General features: G+C 41.3%; 1 protein-coding gene across 4 annotated transcripts in view; it reads right to left on the bottom strand.

Moving 5' to 3' along the window:
• PARD3B (par-3 family cell polarity regulator beta) overlaps positions 1-18802 on the bottom strand; it is a 1089129-nt gene extending 1070327 nt beyond the window's left edge. For all 4 annotated transcript variants that reach the window (XM_073019963.1, XM_073019966.1, XM_073019964.1 and 1 more), the window contains exon 1: positions 18583-18802. In XM_073019963.1, the coding sequence (XP_072876064.1) occupies positions 18583-18702 (120 nt within the window). In that variant the 5' untranslated portion in view covers positions 18703-18802. The remainder of the gene's footprint in view (positions 1-18582) is intronic.
• Positions 18803-19003: the final 201 nt, after the last annotated feature.

Raw genomic sequence — 19003 nt, 5'->3', positions numbered from 1 at the left:
CAATTATCTGACAAAGCTATTAAAATGCTTTTCCCTTTCCAACTACGTATCTGTATGAGGCAGGATTTTCTTCATATATTTATATCAAAACAACACGGCAACAGATAGAAAGCAGATTTGAGAATCCAGCTAATAAGCCAAACATTAAAGAGATTTGCAAAAAATGGTATACAGTGCTATGCTTCTCACCATATTTTTTTTTGTTTTGTAAAGTAGTTATTTTTCCTAAAAATAACTATTTTAACTTGTAATGGGCACTTTGTTATTTTAAATCTAATGGAATATATTTTTTAATTTCTCACTTTTGATTTCTAACATGGTAAATATAGATATAATGCACATGAAACATTCCCTCAGGTCTTCCAAGAAAATATGAAGGCAAAGGGGTGTTAGGACCAATAAATTAAGAACTACTACGATGCTTCTACTTCCATCATCTCTGCCACATGATACACTCTACCTCATCCTCTACTGCATTTGTCTACATTCTATCCATTTTCACACTTGGCCATTCCAGCCTACTGCGAGCTCTCGCCCTTCTGAGTGCCCAGGAAACTCATCTGGCACCTGCTTATGGCTTTCTTCATTTTGAAATGTATGCATGTGAAGCCCCAAAGGAAAGGGACTGAGCTATGTGGGGGACATGACACATGTTCCAAAACATTGCACCTGCCGCCTCTATAAAGAACGTAATTACAGAATGAATAGGAATGCAATCCATACCCGCCACTGGGCTTCAAGCAATGCTTAATAAATCAGACCACAAAGGATGTGACATGAGATAGAATTTAGGACATACATGAGTCTCAAAAGTGTCACCTGAAAAGGTAAACGAGAACAAGGAAGCAGATACCAAAATGTTTACAGGGAGAAGGCCGTAGATAAGTCAATCAGACCAATAACCTCCAATTCTCAATAATACAGAATATTATATGTGGACCATTTTGGAGCAAAAATATGAGAAATAAAGAGAGTAACATTGTAAGAAAGGCAATGAGGAAATCAACAGAATTCCCCCAATGTGTCTTATTGGAAAAGCAAGAAAAAATGCATTAAAAACAAATAGCCACTATTATGGGTTGAAGTGTGTTCTCCTCCAAAGCACAATATGTTGAGATCCCAGTCCCCCCAACCCATACCTATGAAAGTGACCTTATTTAGAAACAGGGTCTTTACAAATGGAATCAAAGTAAGATGAGGTCAGTAGGGTGAGCCCCCATCCAGTATGACTGGTGTCCTTATAAATGGAGAAGAGACAGAGAGAGAGAGAGAGACAGCGGGAGGATGGCGTGTAAAAATGGAGGCAGAGATTGGAGTTATGTCACCATAGCTCAGAAATGCCCCGGGCTGACAGAAGCTGGAAGAAGCAAGAAAGAATGCTTGTCTAGAGGCTTTGAAGGAAGCATGGCCCTGCCAACACCTCAAATTTGAACCTACAGCCTTTAGAACTGTGAGAAAATAAATCTCGCTTGTTTTAAACCATCAGTTTGTGGTACGTTGTCATGGCAGCCCCAGGAAACATACAGTGATAGAGTGAGGGACTCCTTACGACCCACAGTCACATTTCCCAAGTGGCCCTCCTCAGCCACAGACAAAAGTGAAACAAGAGAGAGAAAAATCGGAAATGCAAATCTAGTTATACCAACCAAAAAAAAAATTTTTTTACTAGAAATATTTGAACCGCAGTTATTTTTCTTAAGGTTCTGTGAAAATGTTTCTGATCAAACACGGCTGTCAAAACTCAAGCCCACTGAATCTCTATAAATGTGCCTATAAATACAGAGACAAGGATTATTTATCCATGTTACACTTCCTCAACTCTTTGCTACAAAAGGAAGTAATCCAGACCTAATATTTAAAGTTACCAACACTATTACTATGTCATGACAAAAGAAACACGAGATGACAAGTAAAACTCTTTCAGTTTCTCCAAGATTTTATCAAGCCATGGGGACTTCTGGGCCAGTATGACTCTTAGCTCACACACTAGCCATATGCAAGTCTCAAGATCCAAAAATTAGCTCTATTACACGTACAAAGTACTTGGCATTACAATCCACAGAAAACTTCATATATTAACACCTTCAATGTACATTTCATTTTTAACTTCATTTTAGAAGTTTAACTTCAGCCTCATGCTTCGGTTAAATCTATAAGCAATCAGATCTTAGCGCTGTGAGGATTTCTGAGTCACCTGACGTGATGGTCCATCCTGTGTTCCTAAACACCAGGAAGCTCCAGTGGTTTTTTACTGTAGGCCCGAACCCATTAGTGGAATCAATTTAGCGTACCCCAACTACTTTTTCAGTAAAACAAAATAGAATTTAGAAATCAGAGGGCATAATTCACAGTAAAGGTAAGTACTCTCCTTAAATTTTTGTTTCAGTAGGGGTGTGTGTGTGTGTGTATGTGTGCACGCGTGCGGATGTGCGTGTGTATGTGCATTGTAGATACTGAGTCATGCAGGCAAATATTTCTTACTGTCTTCATCAGTCCAAACTTTGGCAGTAAACCATCAAGGGACAATGCTCCTAACAGCGGCAATCCCTTGCCATAGTTTGAGACCCAACAGGCCAGGGGAAGGAGTGAACTTAATACAGGGGAGATGGCCAGGTGCGGTGACTCACACCTGTAATCTCAGCACTTTGGGAGACCGAGGTGGGTGGATCACCTGAGGTCAGGAGTTTGAGACCAGCCTGCCCAACATGGTGAAACCCTGTCTCTACTAAAAACACAAAAAGTTAGCTAGGTGTGGTGGCGCACACCTGTAATCCTAGCTACTCCGGAGGCTGAGGCAGGAGAATCACTTGAACCCTGGAGGAGGAGGTTGCAGTGAGCCAAGACCGTGCCACTTCACTCCAACCTGGGTGACAAGAGCAAAACTCCATCTCAAACAAAATAAAAATAAGAAATACAAGGGAGATGAGCACATAGGGCTGGAGCTGCGGCCTTTAGGAAACGGAAGCAGCCAGCCCACAGTGACCTGGCAGGAATGGAGCTGCCCACCCTTTTGATTCTCTCACTGGGGCCTCCCCAGTGGCCGACCCTAACTAGAAGCTAGAGGGCAAGAAAGTCCACTCAGTTCAGCCTCCTGGGTCACAGAGGGGACTAAAAAAGGGACAAGAGCGGGTCCGGAGAAGCAAAGGAAGATTTCCAGCCACTGTGACTACCAAAGTCTAAAAGCCACCCATATCAATTTACACTTTCATTAACTGAGCCTAACAACTTTTATTTCTGAGCACCAGATCGTTCCCACATCTGCCCTCTAATCCCAACCTTGAATCAAGGTTCTAATCCAATGCTGAAAAACTGGTGCAAAAGATTGGCATCTTTACCCAGGATTTCTGATTTCTCCAGGCCCTCACACCGCTCACCAACCCTTTCATCTGTTCTCAGTCTCCCACCTCTCCTATCCCTATCTATCAGGCTCTGTAGAACAAAGGACATGTCTTCGTTATCTCAGAACCCCAGGTTTGGGTGGTTAGAACATAGGCATATTCACTGAAATGTTCGAGAGACTGCTCCCTCTCCCCAGTTCCACCTAAACCTCTCTTCCCACTTACAGTCAACCCCCAAGCCTAACTACTTTGCCCCCTAAACCTCAAAGCTTATTTCTGCTTCTGCTTCAATACATCTAACCTCCACTCCCACAGCAGGACCTGAGCCAGTTCTTCCACCTCCAGTCCCGGCTCCCTCTATCTCCACTCTCTACGACAATCAATAAAAAAGGTAGGTCCAGGCCGGGCGCGGTGGCTCAAGCCTGTAATCCCAGCACTTTGGGAGGCCGAGACGGGCGGATCACGAGGTCAGGAGATCAAGACCATCCTGGCTAACACGGTGAAACCCCGTCTCTGCTAAAAAATACAAAAAAACTAGCCGGGCGAGGTGGCGGGCGCTTGTAGTCCCAGCTACTCGGGAGGCTGAGGCAGGAGAATGGCGTAAACCCGGGAGGCGAAGCTTGCAGTGAGCTGAGATCTGGCCACTGCACTCCAGCCTGGGCGACACAGCCAGACTCCGTCTCAAAAACAAACAAACAAACAAAAAAAAAGGTAGGTCCAACAATATCTCCACCCTGCCCCGAATGCTTCCTTAACTCTGGCTTTGACCCTTTCTCATTCCCTACTACCCCTCCCACAACCGTCCTGGAGAAACTTCCCACAATTCTATCCTCTTCTCCCCAACCTCCTCCTTCAAGCAAAACATACATGTTTACCTTCAAACAGTGGTAGGCTGCCCCCACCCCTTCCTCCCTCATGTCCTGCCCCATCTTCCACTCCTACTGCCCTGGCAACTGTCCATGCATCCTTCAAACCCCTGGCCAGGTATAGCTCATGGAGTGAAACCTGCTCAACTTCCCCACCTCCCTTGCCCCAAAGCCCCTTGATCATACCATGCCGTTTCCATGCTCCTCTATGCCTGTTAAATCTATAAGCATACTGGTGGCAGAAGCTGTGTCTTATTTTACTATATAACCCCAGCAGAAAACACAATGCTGATCCAAAGTCACTGTCTAAATCCTCCTCCTTGCGACCGAAGTGACTTTTAGATGATCAGATTGTTATAGGCAATCTTCACACAGGATCCCCTAATTGGAAGTCTGACTGAGACCTCACTGAGTACACAGCACATTTTATTATTATACTTTAAGTTCTAGGGTACATGTGCACAACCTGCAGGCTCGTTACATAGGTATGCATGTGCCATGCTAGTCTGCTGCACCCATCAACCCATCATTTACATTAGGTATTTCTCCCAATGCTATCCCTCCTCCCAACCCCCACCCCAAAAAGGGCCCAGTGTGTGATGTTCCCCACCCTATGTCCAAGTGTTCTCATTGTTCATTTTCCACCTATGAGTGAGAACATGCAGTGTTTGGTTTTCTGTCCTTGTGATAGTTTGCTCAGAATGATAGTTTCCAGCTTCATTCACGTCCCTGCGAAGAATATGAACTCATCCTTTTTTATGGCTGCATAGTATTCCATGGTATATATATGCTACATCTTCTTAATCCAGTCTATCATAGACGGACATTTGGGTTGGTTACAAGTCTTTGCTATTGTGAATAGTGCCACAATAAACATACATGTGCATGTGTCTTTATAGCAGCATGATTTATAATCCTTTGGGTATATACCCAGTAATGGGATGGCTGGGTCAAATGGTATTTCTAGCTCTAGATCCTTGAGGAATTGTCACACTGTCTTCCAAAATGGTTGAACTAGCTTACATTCCCACTAACAGTGTAATAGCATTCCTATTTCTCAACATCCTCTCCAGCATCTATTGTTTCCTGACTTTTTAATGATGCCATTCTAACTGGTGTGAGATAATATCTCATTGTGATTTTGATTTGCATTTCTCTGACGATCAGTGATGATGAGCATTCTTTCATGTGTCTGTTGGCTGCATAAATGTCTTCTTTTGAGAAATGTCTGTTCATATCCTTCACCCACTTTTTGATGGGGTTGTTTTTTTCTTGTAAATTTGTTTAAGTTCTTTGTAGATTCTGGATATTAGCCCTTTGTCAGATGGGTAGATTGCAAAAATTTTCTCCCATTCTGTAGGCTGTCTGTTCACTCTGATGGTAGTTTCTTTTACTGTGCAGAAGCTCTTTAGTTTAATTAGATCCCATTTGTCTATTTTGGCTTTGTTGCAATTGCTTTTGGTGTTTTAGTCATGAAGTCCTTGCCCATGCCTATGTCTTTAATGGTATTGTCTAGGTTTTCTTCTAGGGCTTTTATGGTTTTAGGTCTAACATTTAAGTCTCTAATCCATCTTGAATTAATTTTTGTATAAGATGTAAGGAAGGAATACAGTTTCAGCTTTCTATATATGACTAGCCAGTTTTCCCAACACCATTTATTAAATAGGGAATCCTTTCCCCATTTCTTGTTTTTGTCAGGTTTGTCAAAGATCAGATGGTTGTAGATGTGTGGTGTTATTTCTGAGGCCTTTGTTCTGTTCCATTGGTCTATTTCTTTGTTTTGGTACCAGTACCATGCTGTTTTGGTTACTGTAGCCTTGTAGTATAGTTTGAAGTCGGGTAGCGTGATGCCTCCAGCTTTGTTCTTTATGCTTAGGATTGACTTGGCAATGTGGGCTCTTTTTTGGCTCCTTATGAACTTTAAAGTAGTTTTTTCCAATTCTGTGAATAAAATAGTGGTAGCTTGATGGGAATGGCATTGAATCTATAAATTACCTTGGTCAGTATGGCCATTTTCACGATGTTGATTCTTCCTATCCATGAGCATGGAATATTCTCCCATTCGTTTGTGTCCTCTTTTATTTTGTTGAGCAGTGGTTTGTAGTTCTCCTTGAAGAGGTACTTCACATCCCTTGTTAAGTTGGATTCCTAGGTAATGTATTCTCTTTGTAGCAATTGTGAATGGGAATTCACTCATGATTTGACTGTTTGTTTGTTATTGGTGTATAGGAATGCTTGTGATTTTTGCACATTGATTTTGTATCCTGAGACTTTGCTGAAGTTGCTTATCAGCTTAAGGAGATTTTGGGCTGAGACAATGGGGTTTTCTAAATATACAATCATGTCATCTGCAAACAGGGACAACTCAGAGAGTTTAACATCCTCAACTTGAGGCAGCGGACAAGAGCAATGCGGGACACATTTATCTGGAAGATACTTGGCACTGCATCTGAGAGAGACCAAATTGAGAGAAAACCTTTATAACCGGCCTGTCTTGATATCCTGCAATTCTACCACATTGCAATCCAAAAAATGAGAGTTCAGCAATCAAAATGGTTCAGCCCAGCAACAGGGGGCAGGCTCAAATTTAGTAGCTCCTAAGACAGAGATAGCATGCCAGTCAAAAATAAATAATCCATCAAAATTGAGATAATCCAGATAATTTTAAAATCAACATGAAATTAATGAATGCTGAAAATCAAACATTTTCCAAACACAAGAGACTGCATCACAGAAATCTACATGAAGCAAAAACATTATGTTGCTTCATGGAAAATCCAGAACTACAGAGCACTCAGTCTGAAAAATCTAAGAAGCAAGTCAACCTGTCAGAATTTGAAGCTGTTATTTAAGACAATCAGTGTGACAGATATAATGGAACACCAAACTACTGCCTACAGCAAATGTGAAGATGATTAGGCATTTGAAGATAATCAAGAGAGAAGTTGCATTTAGATTTTTTTTAATGTATATATACCGTATATCAAGACTCCAAACTTACAAACACCGTGTTGACTACAAGCTCATTCTCATTTTTATTTTAAAAATGTGGAATTTGACAGTTTAGCAAGCATTTATAGTATCTATACTATATATCAAATATGTGCTAAAAACAGAGATAAGAAAATAAATAAGATTCTCTGTTCTTGGGATATAGAAACGATAAGGAGGAAGCAGATTCAAGAGAGATCAAAGCATCAAAAGAAATTTCTGAGTGACTGGACATGTGGTGGAATACGAGGGAGGTGTGAAGGATATCCAGGTTTCTGGATTAGACAACCAAGTGAATGAACTGGTTAGACAACTAACCAAATGAATGTGCGGAGCAACAGGCTATAAGGAATGGGGTAAGCAGATTCACAGAGAATAGAGTGGGCTTGAATTGTCTGTGGGACATCCAGTAATGAAGTCCACAGGCAGGCAGATATTGGGTTCTGGAGCAAGTTCAGGGCTGGAAGTGTGTATCTGCGGGTAGGTGAAGCCATGCGATGAATGAGATCCCATGGAGGAAAAGGCTAGAACCCCAGTGTACCAACATACAAGAAGATGATAGTGAGGACATCTGTGAAGCCTAAAAGAAGACAGATGTTTAAAAATCCTGAAAATCCCCTGGGTGACAGAGCAAAACTCCATCTCAAAAAAAAAAAAAAATCCTGAAAAGCCCATGGGTAGAGAGTTTTAAAAGGTGGGACATCTTCAAAAACAAGAAGTAGAAGGTAACCATGGCCTTTAGCTATTAGATCTTGATAATTTTATTGAAAACAGTTTTGCAGGGGAAGGTGTGAAAACCAGCATAACCGAGTGATGAGGCCTTAACAGACATACTACAAAGTTAGATAATTTATTCCCCAATTTTCTGAAAATGCTCCATTTTAAGTTTATACACATTTTAGACTCATGCAAATTAAGCAAAATGTGAGTATACTGGTAATAAAATGGAGAGCTACATTAAGACAGCATGAAAATCCCTTAGGGCAGAACCCAAGGACCATCACCATCTGGTCCAAATTAGTGTGTGCACCCACTCCTCTTCAGGCTACGCTCAACTTTTCACAACTCCCTCAACCACTTTCTTCCCTCCACCTAGAAGGTCTTATTCTCACTTTTCTCCTGGAAAATTCCTCATCATCTTTCAAAACAGCTTCAGTGTCTTCTCTTTCAAAGGTCATTACTTGTCTATATTGTATCCCTGCAAACATACCACTAAAGCAAAACTGGCTTATTCACATGTGTGCCTGATCATCCGGGAAGCCATGAAACTCATCAAAGCAGAGAGTGGCTGCTTTATCTCCACAGCTAGTAGAGCCATTCTAGCTGAGGCACCAGACATGCGAGTGAAGATGCCATCTTGAGCACCCCAGACCTAGAAAACATCACACAGAAACTTCCCTCTTGTGCTTGGTCCAAATTCCTGACCTACACAATCATGATGTTCAGTGGTATTTTCAGCTACTATACTTTGGTGATAGTTTGTAAATAAATACAAGAGATAGCTGCAACAGGTGGTCATGGATGCATGGTAAAAGAATTACTTCTTTGAAAAGAACTTACTGATACCCTACTATGACCTGGTGCTCTTCTAGGAGCTAAGGGTTCAGAAATGAACAAAAGAGACAGCTATCTCTACCTTTATTGAAGTTAATATTCTAGTGGTGAGACAAGAAATACAGTTAAAGTAAGTGGTATGGTAGGAAGAATGAGGTCTGCAGATAGTACTAAATCAGGGAATGGCAATAGAAAGGGTGGTCAGAAGGTTATAATTATAAGTAGGGTGGTCAGGAAGGTTTCCTGAAGAAGAAAACAATTATTTAAGATGGAAATTATGAAAGAAGCAGATAGGTGGATAACTGAAAGAAAATATTTTAGGAAGAGAGAAAATAGCACGAAGTAAGAGTCTGTCTGACACGCTTGAATAACATGACGAGATCAGCATGACTGAGGCAGGAGCAGAGAAGGCTGTGTGGTAGATGATGAGGTCAGAGAAGTAAGAGATAGGGTGCTGGAGTCCCCAAGGCCTTCCAGGTTCAATGATTCACCAAGATAACTAAAGGAACTCAGCATATACCATGCTCATGGATATAAAATTTTTTTAAGAAAGCGTCTCACTCTGTTGCCCAGGCTAGAGTGCAGTGATGCAATCTCGGCTCACTGCAATCTCCACCTCCCAGGTTCATGCAATTCTCCTGCCTCAGCCTCCCAAGTATCGGGGATTACAGGTGTGTGCCACCACGCCCAGCTAATTTTTGTATTTTCAGTAGAGACAGGGTTTTGCCATGTTGCCCAGGCTGATCTTGAGCTCCTGAGCTCAGGTGATTCACCCACCTCAGCCCCCCAAAGTGCTAGGATTACAGGTGTGAGCCACTGTGCCAGGCCCTTTGTGGATATAATTTATTAGTGAAAAGATACAAAGCCAAATCAGCAAAAGAAACTGGCATTCAGGGTGAAGTCTGGAGGAAACCAGACACAAGCTTCCAACGGTCTTCCCTTAGTGGAGAGGACTTGCTTAATTCCCCCAGCAGTGAGTTCTTACCACATGTGTGAAATGTTGCCTACCAGGAACACTCATTAGTGACTCAACACTCAAGGTTTTTACTGCAGACTGATCACATAGGCACCTTCTGCTTAGCACGTACAAAAATTCCAGACTCCCAGAAAAAGACCAGGTGTTCAGCATAAGCCATATTGTTTGCAGAAAGAGTTTTGCACAGTGAGCCATTCCGATAAGGGAATGGTGGTAGCCCTCCACAAATCTGACTTTCCAGATGCCACCAGCCAAGGCCTAGCTTCGCAAGCAGGGCTTTCTAAGGATAGTAGTCTCAGGCCCACTATGTTAACTTTTTTCTGCACAGATAGTCAGATCATGTAGCACTTCAAAGGCCATTTAGGAGAGATGTGAGCCATCAGAAGATCTTCAGTAAAAGAATTACATGACCTGACTAGAATTTTTAATTATCACTCTAGCTTTTGTGTTAAGGAGAGACAGTAATGTGGGAGTCTTGGGGTCAGAAATGGAGACACTAAAGTCTATCTAAAGAAAAACATAATAAAAAACAAGCTCCAGTATACCAACAGGAAAGAGACTGAAAAGTAATCAGATTTCAAATCTAGTATGAGAGTAGAGCCAACCAGATTTGCAGACTGACTGACTGTGGATCATGAGAGGAAAACATTGGTCAAGGGTGATGACAAGCATTTCTGGCGGGACAGCTAGAAAGATGGCCTTGCCATTTAATGACATGCTTAGATTGTAGGAGGACTTGATTTGGAGTTGGGGATTAGGAATTGATTTGGGCGCATGCTATAACTGTGAGATGCCTACCAGATGTCCAGGCAAAGGGTCAAGAAGACAGCTGTATATAGAGCTGGCAGTTCAGGGAAGACATCTGGGCTGGAGCTACCCCAATGATATTTGGAACCATATTACTGTAAGTAGAGAGAGATGGGGAGATTTTAAGAATTGAGTCCTGGGGTACTGCAGCACTAAGAGGTGGAGGAGGAAAGAAACAACCAGCCAAAGAGCCTGAGAATGGACAATATATAGGAAAAAAGTCAGAAGAGTGTAGGTTCCAGGAAGCATGTGCTTAAGATGTTTAGTATTTTTTAAATTTTATGTCCATAAAGTATTGGGGGACAGGTGGTGATTCATTACATGACTAAGTTCTTTAGTGGTGATTTGTGAGATTTTGGTGCATCCATCACCTGAGCAGTACGCACGGCACCAAATTTGTGGTCTCTTATCCCTTTTCCCCTCCCAACCTTTCTCCCTGAGTCCCCGAAGTCCTTTGTGTCATTCTTATGCCTTTGCATACTCATGAGTGAGAACTCCCACTTATGAGTGAGAACATACAATGTTTGGGTTTCCACTCCTGAGTTACTTCACTTAGCATAATAGTCTCCAATCTCATCCAGGTTGCTGCAAATGCCATTAATTCACTCTGTTTTTATGGCTGAGGCATATTCCATTGTGTGTGTATGTATATGTATATGTGTGTGTATACTGTTTCTTTACCCACTCGTTGACTGATGGGCATTTGTGTTGGTTCCACGTTTTTGCAGTTGCAAACTGTGCTGCTAAACATGCATGTGCAAATATCTTTTTCGTACAACAACTTATTTTCCTCTTGGTAGATCCCAGTAGCAGGATTGCTGGATCAAATGGTAGTTCTACTTTTAGTTCTTTAAGGAATCTTCACAGTTTTCCATAGCAATTGTACTAGTTTACATTCCAACCAGCAGTGTAGAAGTGTTGTTCCCTGTTCACCACATCCACACCAACATCTATCTTTTTTAATTTTTTTGATGATGGTCATTCTTGCAAGAGTGAGGTGGTATCGCATTGTAATTTGATTTACATTTCCCTGATCATTAGTGATGTTGAGCATTTTTTCATGTTTGTTGGCCATTTCTGTATGTTCTTTTGAAAATTGTTTTGAGAATTGTCTATTCATATCCTTAGTCTTCTTTTCGATGGGATTGTTTGTTTTTTTTCTTGCTAATTTCTTTGAATTCATTGTAGATTCTAGATATCAGTCCTTTGTCAGATGTATAGATTGCAAAGATTTTCTCCCACTCTGTGGGTTATCTGTTTACACTGCTGACCGTTCCTTTTGGCATGGAAAAGCTCTGATTTCAAACTATACTATAAGACCGTAGTCACCAAGCAGCATGGTACTAGTATAAAAATAGGCCCATAGACCATTGGAACAGAATAGAGAACCCAGAAATAAACCCAAATACTTAGAGCCAACTGATCTTCAAGAAAGCAAACAAAAACATTAAGTGGGGAAAGACACCCTATTCAACAAATGGTGCTGGGATAATTGGCAAGCCACATGTAGCAGAATGAAACTGGATCCTGATCTCTCACCTTATACAAAACTCAACTCAAAGTGGATCAAGGATTTAAATCTAGGACCTGAAACTATAAAATTCTGAAAAATAACATTGGAAAAATCCTTCTAGACACTGGCTTAGGCAAGGATTTCATGACCAAGAACCCAAAAGCCAATGCAATTAAAAACAAAGATAAATAGCTGGGACTTAATTAAACTGAAGATGTTTAGTATTTCTATCAGTCGAGAAGCATCTAAATCTCACTAAAAATGACCCAGATTTTTGTTCACTGCTCCTTGTTGGCCCACTCTCCACCCAGTACCAGAGACAGAGGATGTACATCCTCAGCCTGTTGCACCAAAGGTATAAAACTGAGGCCGACCTGGGTTTACTCTCCAACCCAGCTAGTTTTTGTGCTAGTGTCTAGGTGCAACATTTAAGGTTTAAAGGCTCTCTCTACCACCTGTGGATACCAAAGAGTAGCTGAAGATCCCTTTCTAATGCAAAGTTCTCAACAGAACTGAGTAGCAATGTCAAGTTAAGGACTGCCTGGGATCTGGTCTTCAAGCCAGTGGTTTCCAAAAGCAGCTGACAGAACCCATCAGAAGAGCATTGGACCTGAACATTAAGGCAAGCCATTTGTGGCGATTTACATTTAAGTAAATTAAAATTTAAAATTCAGTTCCTCAGTTGCACTAGGCACATTTCAAATACTTAACAACCACATGTGTCTAGGCTGCCCTATTGAAAGGTGCAAATCTAGAACATCTCTTCATCCCAGAAAGTTCTATTGCACTACATTGCTTCAGATTTTCCAAGAGAGGTCCAAAGTTCTGAATGGTTAACATACTCCTCAGATGTCTTTAACAGTACACTCAGAAAATAGTCTCACAAAAATCTGACATTACCATTTGCCCAACTTCTTCAAAGGGAATCTGTGGCACAGAACACCCTGGGAATGAATTCCTGGTTAACTAAGCCACTTGATTAAGCACAGGGCCTTAAGCTACAAATCAGGGCTGTGGCTCCCAATTGCATACAGGGCAATTAACTCAGCTCAGATAACCGGCCAAACCCGGTTCAGCAAACCCTGTGTGCATGGATTATACACACAGGGTGTGTGGGGATGTGTGTGTGAGAGAGAGAGAAAGAGGAGGGAGGGGAGAGAAGGTCCAGAAGCACAAACTCAAATGCCCACAAGCAGGCCAGGCAAATAGCAACAATGCATTAAGGCCATAAGTGAGAAAATAAGCACAGAGTAAAACAATCAAACATGACAACAATAACTTATCCTCACTGTTAGGGAAGCAATAATGGAGACTGGAGCATTAATAATTATTTCTAAAGAGAACAGAGGTGTCTCAGCTCCAACTGATGGTTGCTATGTGGGAAAGTAAAGCCCAGCATTGTCAGAGCTTCTGATTTGCCTTTCCCCCAAAGAAGATAGGAATCTGGAGTTTTGCGTGAAATCTCAAAATATTTAAACGCTGACAACTAAGTCAAAATATAACACTGAGCAGACCTACGAAAATATGTCTGTGGGTCACAGCAGGCCCAAGAGCCCTCTGTTTGCAAACTTAGAAGCTGCTCATTGCAAGCTGAGTAGCAGAACCAAAACCAAGTTGGAAGCATGTGTAATGCTGATGGCGAGTCAGTTCTGTCCACATGCTGTAAAGAAGTGAGGTCTGAATAGGAAATAAAGCACTCAAGTAAGTCAGTGCCCAATAAATTGAAAAGCATTTGAGGAATCCAGTCTGGGCCTAGCTTGTATATACAAGAACCTTAAAATCTATTTAGGTAACAAGGCATCAAAGCCTGAAAAGTTTAAAAATTCAAGAGTTCTAGCCTATTCCTCCAGGCTACTCCCACACATTACCATACCAGATTCTTGTTACTACACAAACTCAGATTCTGATCCCACAGTTAACCAGGGAATGGAATTGTTAGTCTAATCAGACTATTCCCAGTTCTGGGAAGCTGCCTCAACTTGTAAAACAAACTTATTATTCCAAATATCTGAATACAGAAAAGATTCATCTTGAAAACACTATCAAATATAATTTTTCCTTTTTAAAAAAGAGTACTCACATATACAGTCAGATCCACAAATTGGCCTTTGTAAATTCCAGCAGGACCGCTATCCCATGAATTCAATGCTCTTATTTCTCATTCATTCCAACCCCTGAACACACTATACGTCCTCATTACTAGACAAGTCTTTCCCTTATTCACTTCATCCTCAGTGAATACACACACACACACACAGTCAGCCCTCCACATCCATGCATTCTGCATCTGTGGATTCAACCAACAACAGATCAAAAATATTTAGGAAAAAAACTATCTGTACTGGACAAATACACACCATTTTCTTGTCACTATTTCCGAAACAGTATAACAATTTTTAAATAGCTTTTACATTGTATTAAGTATTATAAATAATCTAGAGATGACTTAAAATAAACAGGAGGATGTGTATAGATTACATGCAAACACTGCAGCAGTTTATATCAGGAACTTGAGCATCTGCAGATTTTGGTATCCAAGAGAAGTCCTGGAACCAAACCCCTGTGGATACTAAGGGACAATTGTCTATATAAAATGAATATTCACTTTAAGCAATTATTTGAGCAGCTTCTATAGGAAGAATTCCTTATGGGTAGGAGTAGAGGGTAGGAGTAGGAGTATTCCTAATGGCACTAAAAGGTCAATAAATACTCTGACAAATTCCATACTTTTGTTTGTTTGTTTGTTTTAATAAGAAAAGGCCAGAAATGTCAAAATTCAATTGAAAACCAATGTGTAATAAATTCACTTTCTGTAAATCAGTGAAAGATGCTTAAAAGGTTTGAACCCCTGGATGGCAAGGTTTTAAGCCCTGTACTTCATAATAATAATCCCATTAACAAATAACATGTATTGTGCTTAATAACAGGTTGGTGTATAGATATCTAAGACACAGTATCTGCCATCAAAAGAGTTTAAAATCCAATGAGTTCAGCAGTATGAAAAAACTAGAGGAGTAGATTAGTGATTCTCAACCTTGGCTGGGCATCAGAATCACCTGGAGTGCTCTTTAAAATACCTATGCCCAGGACCCACTCCTAACCCAATGAATGAGAATCTTGGAGAAAGGGACACAGGCAATTCTAATGTTTAAAATGTTAAATGTGAAAATTAGAGGTGACTGATGTTCAGCCAGGGTTGAGAGTCCCTGCAGGATACAGCTCAATTACCCATTCACCTGTGACACATAATTTTGATGATAAATTTAACTAATTACTCAATGATTCCCACCATGCGTACATAAGAAGACAATCACTTCTCCACTAACAACTTCACTAAATTGGATTTGGAGGCTGGGACACTGATAAAGTGTCAGGATTCGGAGATAAGCAATCCCACAGTTCTCACCTCTCAGTCCACCACCTTTCCAATGGAGTTCATCAAATGGCGGCAAGAACCTCAAAGGCCCAGACTTCAGAAGGTAATTAAAGCCTTTTCAAAAGCTCCCCCTGTATCTTCAGGATCCATTCTCTGGCCTTATCTGATATTGATTCAGGGGGCTCCCAACATTCCACAAATACGTCTTCTTTGTTCTCAACAGGCAGTGGTTACTTCTCAGATGCTGTGCAAGAAATCTAGAATGGGCTTCACTTACTTTCCAAACTTTAGAAACCTCAACTTCCATCCTCAATCTTGAAACCTGTCTTTCTCCCATCTAAATGACTCAGTGCCTCAGAAAATAATGGACTTACTTTACATTCATGTTCCCACCAAATTTGTTTCTTTATAGCACTCCCCACCTGGATGTCTAAGATCTTGCCCATTTTCCCATTTGTAGTTAGACCGAGGAATATTTTCCACAGTTGATTTGTAAATCCTACAATATTTGCCTCGGAAACTAGATTTTCTACATGTAGACCTCATAAAATATATAATTAAGAGAAACTTGTGGATGTCCCATCACTATTCAAGAAGCAAAATTGCTATTTTTAGGTTGATATGGCAGTTAGTAGATAGAAATGTCTTTTTAAAACAAGAACTAAAAATAATATGGATAAATTCCAATTCATAACAACATATATAGTACTAGGCTATGCAGTTTATGGCTGAGAGCAAACATCTAGAGAGACAGTTCCTGGTTTCTAAACCCAAATCTACCACTTACTTGTCATGTCTATGTCTCTTTTTCCCCCGATTTGTAAATCGGGATAATAATAGTACCTACCTCCTAAGGTCTTTGGGAGAAATAAGTCATAAGCATAAAGCTCCTAAAACAGGGACCCTGCACAGAATAAGCACAATACATGTTATTTGTTAGTGTGATTATTATTACGAAGTGCAGGGCTTAACACCTTGCTGTCCAGGGATACAAACCTTTTAGGTGTCTTTCACTGATTTACAGAAAGTGAATTTATTACACATTGTTTTTCAAATTGAATTTTGACATTTTGGCCTTTTCTCATTGAAAAAAATAAAAGCATGGAATTTGTTAGAATATTTATTGACCTTTTAGTGCCATTATGAATACCATTTAATATTAGTTAAATCTTGGTAGGATTACAATATTATTTAAAATGAAACTATGGGAGAAGAATACTTGGGGAGGGGGAAAAATCATCACTACTTCTTAAAATGAAATTTCAAAAGTGAAAAAAAGAGGAAGGATTCATACACTGCAGGTGACCTTTAAATGTCACATTCACTAATATATAAATGTAAACAGAAAAATATAAGTCTGGTAATAATAGTAAACTGATCGATGCAATTACATTGTTCTGTGGTAAGTTACGTTTCCATTCCAGAATATCAATAGTTTTTTAACACCTTTTAAGATCAAATTATAGTGCATTAAATATCAGCTGGTTAGTTATCTTCATGTTATGTACAAGCTTGTAGTTTCTCTCTTACTTGGACAGCCCCCTGTACTAAACTTCGAAATATACAAGATTTGAGGGCATAAATTATTTAATAGTTAAAAGGTAACTTCAATTCTGTAAGACAATCCTTCAGTGAGATCTATTTCAATCTGTCTGGAGTAATGTTGTTACTATTAACCTTAGCTCACTTTCAAAAGTTAGTGAAATACAATTTAATAGAAAATCGGTTACTTGTTTAAATCTCAGTTAACTCAATTACATGATTTAAACAGCAAACACTATTTTAACAATGGCAAACACACATATACACACACACATGCACACACTGCAGATTTTCACTTAGCTTTCTAAGCCACTTTAATATTTTCCCTCCTCTACCTCAATTCCATCAGTAAACAGTTCTTTAGGGGTTATATTTAATATATTAATAGACCTTTCATTGTACTCTCCTCCAGTTCTTGAGAATCCAAAGCAATATACACATATTTATCCAGAGCTGAATTTTTTTCTGTATAATAATTCTTAATGGAGGCAAAGAGGGTGCAAGTATTTTCTTAAACCCCTAAGCTAAATACTTGTAAGAAACAATTATTTTTATGCTTTGGATAACCGATAAGAAGTTAAAGGAAATGAAAACTTACATTTTTCCATCACTAGATTGACTAACCCACTATTTTAGTCACATGGCATGAGACCAAATATTAAGAGAACAATTGACCCCTAAAACAAGAATTTGTGACTTGCTCTGTTTGAGGAAGATTTGGGACATACAAAATGTTCCATGTGAAGATTCAAAAAATTAAAAGGTTATTCAATGCCTTCATTTAAAAGTTTCATTGAGGAAGTCCCAGAGGCCCAATGTTACCCAAATACTTGATGTAAGTTCTACTGCCAGATATTTTCTCAACATGTATTGAACACTTTAAAACAACTGTCAATTTCTACTTGTTCCTGACTTCAGCTACAGAGCTAGGGACGTCTTTCTCATTTTAATAATCACTCAGGACCTGACAACAGCCCACACACATAGTAAATGCTCAGAGAATCTGTGACAAACTGAAAACACTCAAAATGTAGACAGGCTGGCTAAGCAAACAGCGTTCTCTCACCTGAGTTCCTGCCCAAGTTACTGAGACAGGGCAGCTCACATGGCTGAAACTCCAAAGGCCCTATCAGTTGTAACTTCCGAGTATGTGTCACTTGCACAGTCAACTTTCTAACTCCAAGGAGCCTAAGTGAGGCGGGCCTTAATGGGTCAAAAATCACACTTAGGTGAGCAGCACTTTCTAAGACGTTCCCTCAAACGAGTTCTAAACCAGAGCTCCTCAAACTTCAGTGGGCATTCCAATCACCTGGGGGTCTCCTTAAAGAGCAGATCCCGAGTCGGTGGGTTTGGAGTAAGTCCCCGTATTGTGCAGTTCTAAGGAGCTCCCAAGAGAATCCAATGCTGCGGGTCCACCCACGACCCTCGGAGCTCAAGGCCCACAAATGCCCAAAGCCACCCAGATGACTACTATTAGCAATCGACAACAACTTCAGCTACAGGCAGTGCCCCATAATCCCCTGGGTTTTCTGCATCCCCTGAGTGTGGCCGCCGGGTCGCACCTGGCAGGTGCCTTGACTGCAGCCGCGCCCCCCTCCTCCGCGCCGCGCTGCGCTCACCTTCTCCCGGGTCTTCAGGTACCGCTGCAGCGCCTGCTGGGTGAGCTCGCCGACGCGCAGCTGGCCCTCCTTGCAGGGCACCACGATGCCCGTCCTGCCGAAGCACACGGTCACTTTCATCCTGGCCCCCGGCGACCACGCCGGGCCGGGCCGAACAGGTGTCAGACCCCGCGGGCGCAGCCCCTACTCTCGGAGGACGCCCGGGGCCCGGGGCGGGTGGGCCCGGAGACCCGGGGCGCCGCTCCCCGGAGCACCCTGAGGCCCGGGGGCTCGCAGCAGCGCCCCTTTCACCCGGGCAGGTGGCGGGAACCGGGGAGGAGCGGCCGTGGAAAGGGGTTACCTCCCAGGTGCCCGGCGGCCCGGGACGCGGCGGCTCCGCGGCCCGGCTCCTCCTCCTCCTCCTCCCGCTCCTGCTCCTACT

The sequence above is a fragment of the Chlorocebus sabaeus genome, chromosome 10 (assembly GCF_047675955.1).
Source record: "Chlorocebus sabaeus isolate Y175 chromosome 10, mChlSab1.0.hap1, whole genome shotgun sequence".
Classification (NCBI taxonomy): domain Eukaryota; kingdom Metazoa; phylum Chordata; class Mammalia; order Primates; family Cercopithecidae; genus Chlorocebus; species Chlorocebus sabaeus.
Note: the sequence above shows the minus strand (reverse complement) of the source record. Positions and strands in the feature narration are given on the sequence as shown.